Below are 10541 nucleotides of genomic sequence, written 5' to 3' on the forward strand. Positions count from 1 at the left end.
TTTCAGCACTAGCCATTTATTGCAGCAGAGCATTAAATTGTCTGAAAATGGAGCGCAGACAGTCAGAATTTTTTTGAGAGCCAGTGCATTTGCAGACATTGCAGAGGGATTCATGCAGCCAAAATAACCATAGACCCTGTTATCCCTCCTCTCTTCTTGCTGATAGAGGGTATCAGGGGCTAACCTCAGGAAGAGTGGGAGGGAGGAAATACTCTTTTGACTCAAAAGGTCTGAAAAGAAATACTGTGTATTTAAAAGGAGGAAAATGGCAAGTGTGTGCTGCAGTACCAACTGAGAGTTGCTTCTGAGTATCAGTACCAGGCAACCAACCACAGTACTGTGTATCAGGAAAATGGACTGTGAACACAAAGTAAATCAGTCTAAACCATGCAGAATTCTACTGAAATTTCACCTCTGTTTAGGCACAGCCAGAAAATTAATCATTTCTGGATTTGCAAAGTTTGGAAATCTTGCAGCTGTGTTTTAAATGAACTACTCATTTTGATCAATAACAATTCGTTCTTCATAGTGCATCCCATATCAAAGAGGAGAGGGCTGTGTGTTAAAGGCTGACTTATTCTCATTTCATTCAGGTTTATTTCTTTCACAAAGTAGGACTTGTGAAGCCTTAGGTATCCTGGTATGTGAGACCTTACTATAAGGGAGGAGCCAAAGGCTCTTAGTGAATCTGTGGATAACACTGTCTGCAGGAGGCAGGCAAAAGAGAGTCTGTAGTAATAGCCTGGTATTTAAGGATCATTATTCTGCTATAGATCATAGCTTTGTATTGAAGATAAGGATACTTGTATTCAAAATATTTGGTCTTATAACAGAGCTTAGGTATCCTGAGCATTTCAGGGCTGTGGATGGTCCTAGAGACACAAATGATGAGAAGAAAGGTAAAATTGTAAACCTGGCTGCAAGTCCTTTGCATCCTCTAAGTTCTGAGTTGCCCGGGGAACAAAACCAGCTGTCTAAATAAACTGGATCAGAGCCATGGTGGGGAGCAGAATGAGCCCTGTAATGCATTACTTATTTGAATTCTGCCCTCTCAGAATAACCTCTTTGCTGCTGAGTGCTTCCCTTTATTCTAGAGGAGATTTCACATTGCTGAACCTTTGGAAATATCCTGGCTGCAGTGCTATAAATAGCATGTATTTCCCACTGACTAAAACCAGCCAGCAGAGCAGCAGCCTGACGTGGGTTTATTTTCCTGCTTGAGGACTACATAAGTGCTTGTGTCCTCTCTCTGCTGAGACATCTCTTTTCTTTAGGCGCTGGTCTCTGCTCACTGCTGAGGAGTGTTATTGAACCTGGCTCACATTCCTGCTCTTTCTGGTCTTTTTTCTCTAATGAAAGACCTCTCCCTTGGCACCTTTCCTTGTCTCCCTCTCTCATTTTTCTTATGGCTGTTCTTTGCTTTTCTCACATATTCTGATTTCTACCATGGCTGTTCTTTGCTTTTCTCATGTATTCTGATTTCTACCGTACATTAGTTGCTGCTCATTCCATTTCAATTAATCCGCTATTCACACGTACTGCACATTGCCTGTGCAAGCTGCTATGTCTGAATGAGCTTTTAGTGAAGTTTCTTATGGCCTCAGAGCTTCTTTTGGCCTTATCTTGCATTTACATGGTGCTTTTCAGTTCCCTGAAATCCAACGCTAAAAATAAATGCAAATGTGTGTCCCTGCACCCGCCAGTGCTTCTCTGAGCAGGATCTTGACTGACAGCTGACAACATACTATGTTAGCGGAGTTTAGGAGAGGTCTTATCCAGTCAAAACAGTACAAGGGTTGCGAGTGGATATGAAGTCATCACAGGAGTGAGAATATGCCCATGTAATCCTTAGAAAAGGGACTGCCAGCGAGCACAAATGTGCGCACTGTTTGCCTTCTTCCCACAGATCAGGAGCAGCAGTGCAGCATCCACCGAACTGCCCTGCCTAGCATCTTGCCTGGAGGCTGTCCAGGACTTGCGCTGAGCACCCAACTTTCCCAAGTCTGCCCTTGGCTGAAAATGAGATTAAAATAACTTGTTAGGAGGAAAGGAGCAGAAGTCCAGTGGGCTGTGATGTTCAAGTGGGGTTAAATCCTCGGAGCCTCTCCTCCTTGCTTGGTAATTCGAGTACTTTGTGAGATAAGGGAAGGTGTCAGTTCAGCAGCATCTGAACTCACACTCGGTTTTGTATGATTTCTGTTTGCTAATCAAAACAAGTTTCTGCTGTGTGTTTCTTATCCCCAGAGGGTGGAACTATCCTCAGAAAATTAAACCTCTCTTATCTCTTAATGTGTCATCACAACTAATAGCCTGGGGACTGTAAACAAGTTTAAATATCAAAACAATTTGGCTGGTGATTGTCTGTGATTATGGATTAAGAATACTAAATTTGTGCTTGCTGATATTCAAGCTAGATTGAGTACAAGGAGCCAGATCCTCAGCGAGTGTAAGTGGAGGTGGCTCAGCTGAACTCAGGGGAGGGAGACTGCTTTGTACCAGCTGAGCATCTGACCCTGGGAGCTTTTCAGAAGTTTTCGTTCCTGTCTTTCAAAGTGCCAGATAATACATGGCAAAACGGGGCTGGTCAGCACGAGTGGTGAGGGCCTCCGGCAAAGCCTGGACCATCCTCCCCTCCTCAGACTTCCCAGAAGCTCCGCTTCTGCCAGCTGCACCCTCCACCTGAAGCCTTTTTGGGGAGCTCGTAAATAATGACTTAGAAGAGAAATTATTTAAGATTACAAAACTTTTTCAAGAGCTAGTCAAGGTGCCAGTGATTTCAAAAGCTGACAGATATGTTGGGACAGGTGCTTCACGAGGGATGTGCTTTGTATCTTCGATGTGACAAACATACTGCAGTAAATTCACTAAAGTGTGCTTGCTGCTGCCTTTTCCAAAGCCCTGCCACTAAGCCATCACCTTTAGCTCAGTTGCTGTTCATGCTGAGAATGAAGAGACAAGTAAGGATTATCTCCTTTGGCTAGAAATGCTTTGCCTTGTTCGCTGGGCTGTTTGCAATGACAGTGGCGTACAACAGATCCCACAGATCTGGGGTGATGGTAGTGCGTATATTTTACAGCACTGCTGGATCTGAAATTTTCCATGTTAGTGTCTCCCTCTTTTGGAAGTATTTGTGAGGCCTGACTTATGTTATGGATCGTTCTCTGACATAGGCTGGGCGGTTCTTCAAAGAATCTCACAGGTGAGAAACTGAGGCAGAGGGAGGCTTAAAGTGGATTTCCTGTAGATATCTAAGAATTCAGCAGTAAGGCAAGGACATGAATAGCGCAAGGAGTGTCCTAACCACCGAACTGTCCTTTTCTCCCCTGTGCAAGGCAAAATATGTGGAATACATATCTTTCCATGGCTAGCTTTTTGGAATACGTAGCTTTTCAAAAGGCTGATGTTAAGTTAATAATGAATCTTACAAAATGAAGTAGGAAACACAGTAATTTTGATGTGGCAGGAAAGCACTTTCTTAATGAAGTAGTAAGTAAATAACAGGGATAGTTATTAAAGAGCTGGTAAATCTAGTACTCTCTATCCCTCCTGTCTCAGCAGTTCTAGCAGCAGTTCTGGGTAAACAAAAGGAATGTTTCTGACAAGCATAAATATAAAAAGTATAAAAAATATAAAAGGAGTAAAGTGTCATAAGAATCTTACAAATGTGAAACAATGTCAAAAAAACGAAAGCAATTTCCAGAAGAGAATAATAAAGGTTGAAAAAAAGTACCCAGAAAGCCAGAAAACTTCTTTATTTTTCTTAATTGGTGTAATTATACTAAAACTGACAGCAAATATTTTCCCAGTAGCAAAAAAACCCCCCACACTTCAGCTATCCAAAATACTACTCTAAGCATGAGATCTGTGAAGGTTAAAGTCTTGAATCTAACATTAGGAGAGTGCTCCTCTTCTCCCAAGGTCAGTTCTTAAATGTGGAGAAGCAATTTTGATTCTGGTCTCCTCACAGTTCAAAGTCAACGCTTACCTCGATTTCAACAGTACTATATTTGGCAGAGTACTAATATAATTGCATTTGGTCCCAGTCCTGTCCTGTTTGAATGTTAAATGCTTCTTAATACCAAGCCCACTGTGCTCGCTCTCTCTCGTAGTTTAGGTGATGTATTAAATGGTGAGCAGCCTGGACCTGCTGGAGCAACTCCTCCAGGGAAACTAATGGTGCCAGTGTCCACACTACACATGTTTTGGGGGTTTTACTTCAGATAAGCTTTTGTCTGGGCCCCTGCTGCCATGAACTGAAATCGATTTTATTGTTTTTATAGCACATGAAGAGCTCCTGGAGCACATCTTTGGGTGTAGTTTCACCCAAAAAGGATGCAGTTCATGCAGTCCCAGGCTGCATCATAGCATGAGCCAAACAAATAGAGAGCACACAGGCATGAATGCAGCAACTGAGATGATCTCCAAAAAAATCACATTTTTAGGATCTAGTGTCCTGAAAGAGTTTGACACTAACTTTATGCTTCACAGTTTGACTTTAGTAAGAAAAGATTGGGGATGTTAATAAGAGGGGTTCAGATGCCCTCATGCTGCCTCTGCTCACATTAATCCTAGAAATGAGATTGTCTAGTGCATGTGGTGCAGTCACCATGTCAAAGTTAAGAGTGTCTGTGGATGCAGTGCGTGTGCAAATCCACCCCATCTGGGGCTCTGCACTGCTCGCTGTGGGTTTATATTCATGTGAATGGGAAACTGCCTAAACCATGGGATGCAGAGAGGCCCACTGTACCTTCTCTGGCTTTTTTCAGAGCCAGAAGGGCTTGACCCACAAGATGCTTGGGTATGACCATATTTCTGTGGGAGCCAGAGTGCTGAATCAAGAGCGCTTGGCTCTTGTGGGAGCCAGTCAGCAAGGACTTCACCCTCCCTTCAAATCCTTGTGTTCCAGGCCTGGGATTTTATCAGATCATATTTGTGATCCCACTTGATTTTTCAAAGAAACAGTGAAATGCAAACATATGGCCAGAGGGAAAACCTCCCAGTTACTGAAGGGGAAAAGAACATGATATCCAAATGACTCATGGCTTTGCGGGTGAAGTAATGGCTGCGCATCATAGCTTGGGATGCGAGTTTGTGATCTGATGCCACACGGAGTGGATGTGCTTTGGTTGTGAGGTTAGTGTAAATGGCTTTAGTAGGAATTCTCCTGTGACTTCCCAGAGCCAATTTGCTTGTTAAGGTATCACTGACTGTATATGGTGGCAATTAATATGATAGGGAGGGCACCCGTCAGATGCAACCAAGCCGTCCCCTGGACACCAGCTGGGGGCAATATGACAAAGCCCTTCTGCTGCTAGAAGAGGTAGGTCCTGCAGGAGGAGTTGCGGGTGGCTGTGGCTGGAGGAACTGTGGGGACAGGGATGTTTCTGGGGGCTGGAAGGGAACCTGCAGCGGGGCCACAGGAGCCAGCATCCCTGAGAGGTACCTGGTGACTCTGAAGCTTTGCTCTCCTGGGGCAGGTTACCTGAAGACCTGCTAGATGAGCATGCTCTGCTGTCTGATGTAGTATCCCTCTGCCTGGTGCCTCCTGCTCCTGCTGACTTGATTCTGTCATGGATACCCTCAGGTTACTGACTCTTTCATTCTTGTTTTCCTCTGAATCACTTGGTGATGCTAAGGTAAAACACGTAAATGCTAACACAAGTGTAAGTATAAAGGCCAGTGGCACCTCCACAGGTCCCCGCTTCTGCCTTACTCACTGCTAATCACTTGTACCTGCTGAATTCAACCAGGACACCCGTTCTAGGAAGCTGCCAGTAGTTACTCACTGTCCTACATATAAACAACTTGCAGATGTGACCAAATGCAAGTTGCTTTGTCTGGATTCTCCATTTTTGCTCTCAGTCTCTCTGTCACAGGGTTTGCTTACCTCTCCCAGTCCTTTCCATCCTTTTGGTGCTCTGGTGGCTGCTCTACGGCTGTGCAGCCCAGGAGCTCAGTGGAGCTGCAGGTCAGGGCTCCCCTCTGGTGACATGTGCTGGGACGCACACACATGTGTCCGTGCAGATTGTGGCCTGTTCTTGAGGAGCCCTCATCACCCTGAACATCTGTGCTGCGTGGGATCTAGCGTGTTTGCTCCATGGGTTACCAGAGGGAGGAATGAGGGAAGTGCCTGTGCCCCCCTTCTCCAAACAAACCCCTCTAAAAGGCAGGAGCTGTTGGGGAGCATTTTTTGCTGCATCCTACCACTGCTTCCTGCAGCAGGAACATCATGGGATATGGTTTACAGCTTGGGAGGTAACAGCAGGGCATTGCCGGAACCCAGCTGTTGGCAGATCAGTTGTCTTTGGGAAACCAGCCAACCTTTTTCAGTTTTCTGTGGCACTCTGGTTTGCCCATGAGAGCAAAATTTGCAGCGTTAGATAAGCACAGATAAATAGAGCTTATCCATTTTTACTTGAACAATCAAATGTTTACCCAGGTCTCAGAGTCTGGGTCTCTGGAAGACCAAGAGAGCTGCCTTGTTCGTGGCTCCAGCAGTGCCAGAAGTCAGGGCTGGTCCCATGTTTGAAGAATCCTCTTTTTTGAAGCAGAGGATGAGGCTGCTGCTTGGGAAATGTCTGTATTCTCCCTGCAGGCAGATCGATACACTTCAACTCACTGCACTGCAAGTAACTTTTCCTTGTGCATTAGGAACGAGGAAAATAAAAGGCAAGATGGATGTTATTTTGGTTTTGCTTCCATTTTGAATTATTTATTAGGAAGTCACTGCTGTCTTCCTTCTCAATAGGAGACAAAATACCTTTGTCTTTGGTGATTTTTCCTATTAAAAAAGAGGTCTTCCGAGTTTTATTTCCCTCACCCACTTGCTTCTTGGAACTACAGTGTAAATCTAGGGTCTCCACAACTTGATGAGATGATCTCCTGTAGCCCTAACGCAGGCAAAGTCCCCGCTGATGCTGGTGGAGTCACACCTCATCAGTACATTTCTGACCAATTTTATAACAACATCGCAGATGAGTTATATGTGTTACGGACGATTGCTGCCACAAAAGCAGAGTGTTAATGGAGGGTTATAAGTAATCTACAGGCTAGCTGAATTATCATTTTAATTAAGCATTTACTAAATAGCTAGTAAAAATATTAATACTTTCAAAGTGAATTCTTCATATAACGCATTATGGGGCAAAAATTCTTCAATTGGCTCCACTATTAGTATGAGTTTGGAAACTCGAACTAACAATCCATTTTAATGTTTTTGTTCCTAAATCCAGGTTATCCTGAAAGGGAGGATAAAGAAACTGGCCACCAAGATGGTAATCACTAGTGGAAATGAAGAAGATAAAGGCAGTCAAGAAAAGGAAAGCAAGGAAGAAACCATCTTGGCAATGCTTGGAATTATTGGGACAATTCTGAACCTCATTGTGATCATTTTTGTGTATATTTACACAACACTGTAAACTAGAAGGCATGCAAATAGACCAGATAAAACAGCCATTAAAAGTGACGACAAACATTGCTGATTATTGACAAGTTGTTTAATCAGAATTGACTCTGTATTATATTAACACATCACAAAAGCACTGCCTGCAGGCAGCGAAGGCTGAAGCACAATTAATTTAACAAGACTTTTTCACACAGTAACAAGCTTAACTCTCTTGTCCTGCCTACTTCCTTTCAGTTTGGTTTTCAGTTTGGAAGAAAATGACTGCAATTATGTAAGTTGTAGCTTTGAAGAAATCCATCAGGGATATGTTGTTTTAACACACTTTGGGGGAGAAAAAAAAAAAAAAAAAGAAAGAAAGAAGCTCTATGCTATATACAATTAGAAATGCATACTGTATACCCGCAAAGATTGAACTCAATGATAGCTTCATAGCACAGATCACATGTCTGTTAGGTGAAATGACTGGTTTTTTCTTGGTTTTTGCTTTTATTTACATTGAATCTGACAAGCTTTTTATTTAGAATGAACATATGGTGCAATCATGAAAAAAACAATTCCATTGACCAAGGTCTGCCTAAAACTGATAACATGTTGGGAGAAATACGTTACATGGTTATTTTTCTTTTCTCATTTGCTTAACATTTGTGTCTGTTCATACCAATGTTTATAAATATATATTTTTAATAAATGTGCTATATTTTTAGCATGAACCAAATATTTGGAGACACTTGTATTCATGCAGCTAAATTTTGTTTGATGAAGTGCCCTTTTTGACAATGGATGTTATTTTTCTCAGCAATTATACAGCAGTCTTGTTTGCAGCCCTCTCACTGTGGTCTGAAGCAAGCTCACATCATGCTCATATGCATGACTTGAAGTTGGAATGTCAGCTGAAAAGCATTGCTGCTTAATACGGGAAATAGCAAAACATTGTAAGGTGACCTTTGGAGACTGGTTGCAGAAAGCAGGCTCTATTTATAGGTTTTTTTTTTTTTTTTTTTTAAAAAAAAAAAAAAAAAAAAGCTAATGAAAGGAATATTGAGGCATCTCACAAAAATATTACAAAATTCACAGCATTTATGACTTTCAGAATCTGGTCACATTCTCTAAGTATTTATATTGAGAGAAGCCAGCAAAGGTTTATGCAGCTGAAAAGAGAAATTTAGAGAGCCTGTAGTGAGGGGCTTAAGCAAAATCGAGACTGTAAATATTTTAAATGTGAGGATCATTAACACTATACGATTCTCTGACATGTGCTTTAACTGAGGTCAGTGCAGTGAAGTTGTATGACTTATGTTTTTGACAGGAATGTACAATGATGATGGTCACCATTTTTCTTCAGAGTTCAGTACCTATAAATATATGAAGCATTAAAAATATGAGAATTCAATTTTGCCTCAAGCTGCCTAAGTACGTTGCCCATTAACTCTGACATATCCTCTTAAAAAAATGTTTACTGACTTGTGGTTTGGATTGCATCCTCAGATGCACAAGGGGGATTACTATTGAAATCAGCTGGAGCTGTAAAAAATTTGATTCTAAAGTCTCAGTCCTGCTCCTCTGGAATCAGTAATGAGCTTTTTCACCAGTTCCTAGGGGCTAAGACTGGTGTCAAAAATATGGAATTTCATTGCAGGATATAAAATCAAGCCCAGAAAACCCTGAGGGGCACCTCTCATAAACAGAGGTGTTTAGTCACTTGTGGGTATCATACATTCAATAACAAATCCACTAGAAGAAGGGAAAAGGTCAGTAAATAAATAAAAATTAAATCCAAAATGAAAACTGAAGGAAGAAAGAATAAAAATTAATGAAAACATGACAGGGCGAGAAAATGAGCAGAGATTTGAACCAGCAGAGAACAGCACAGAAAGAAAGTGCCAAGCATGCCGGTGTGGTTGAGGAAACATTTATGTTTGGACGGTGCTGGTGGAGCTGCAGGTCCTGGAGAGGGTGAGAAACATTAGTGGAGAAACAGTTCAGTGGAGCTTGGTGAGGCAGATCTTGGTTTTTAATTTATAAGTTATTCACAAGTAATTATAAGGAATTAGCAAACTCTGCTTTTTGATCATCCGGAATGGGGGGGGGGGAAAAAAAAAGCTAAAATATACTTGCCTCCACTCTGTATTTTTTCTTCTGGTTAAACTACTGCTGATGGCAGCATGTGGCAATGGCATTGGTGCTTATGTCCCAGAGCACACCTGCACGTACCCCAGCCACCAGGCCAACCCCAGCTTGCCCTTGTGCTGGCAGGGTCCTGTGTCTGCAGATGTTTCTCTCGAACCTCTCCTTCTCCTGAAAACACCAAAGCAATCTTCCTGAGGCTCATATCTGTCTTCTGGAGGGGAAGCCTGGGAAAGGGCAGTGTTTGAGTCAAGAGATGGAGTTCTGATGCCTGATATTTCTTTGCCTCCCTCTGTGTCAAATGATACTACTTGTCATCATCTTGTGGCCATGAAGATGGTTAATGAATGAAATTTCATTAAGTACTTCTATTAATATTACAAATAATAGCTCTGCATTGTAAAACAACATATAACACACCCACCCCCCTAAAGCATCAACTTTTGCTGCTCATCACAGTTACACTCCAGACACACGGGTGGGTGGCATCTTCAACAAGACAGGCACTGCAAATAGCCCAAAGGTGCTTAAGCTGGACTGGTGGATCAGGAAGCCTGAGGACTCTGTGTTTACTCTGCCTTCCCCAACAGAAGACCCATTAGGGAACGAGTTTCCAGCTGCGGGTGTGCTGTCCTTTGCCTGTTAGTCTTGGCGTAGGCAGTGTGTCCAGCTGCCTACCACCCTGCGCCCTCCACAGCCGTGTGCCATGTGCTTTGCCACAGGGCTTTTACTGCACTCTGAAATAGGAAGAAAGGTTTATCTCATTCCATAAACAGTTTAACACTTAATATTATAATTTTACAGGTTTCTGTTCACAGATAGTTCTAGAAATATCCTGGGGCAGGTACTTCTTAAGTAGATTCATTGTGTATTCATTTAAATAAAAATGAAGAGTTTTCTTCAAGGGCAATTTCTTTACCTTTTATTTGGTATTCATGAATACTGATATGGGAAAAGTATGTTTTCAAGAATGACTGTGGAAGGGAAATGTTTTGTAAAAAGATCTGAAAGT

At 42.3% G+C, this 10541-nt stretch overlaps 1 protein-coding gene across 3 annotated transcripts in view; it reads left to right on the forward strand.

Annotated features, from left to right (window-relative positions):
• The window catches only part of TUNAR (transmembrane neural differentiation associated intracellular calcium regulator), a 32455-nt gene extending 22966 nt beyond the window's left edge, over positions 1-9489 (forward strand). For all 3 annotated transcript variants that reach the window (XM_080396282.1, XM_080396284.1, XM_080396283.1), the window contains one exon: positions 7233-9489. In XM_080396282.1, coding sequence (XP_080252408.1) covers positions 7233-7418 — 186 coding nt within the window. In that variant the 3' untranslated portion in view covers positions 7419-9489. The remainder of the gene's footprint in view (positions 1-7232) is intronic.
• Positions 9490-10541: the final 1052 nt, after the last annotated feature.

Source organism: Falco punctatus (genome assembly GCF_963210335.1).
Source record: "Falco punctatus genome assembly, chromosome: 7".
Taxonomy (NCBI): Eukaryota; Metazoa; Chordata; class Aves; order Falconiformes; family Falconidae; genus Falco; species Falco punctatus.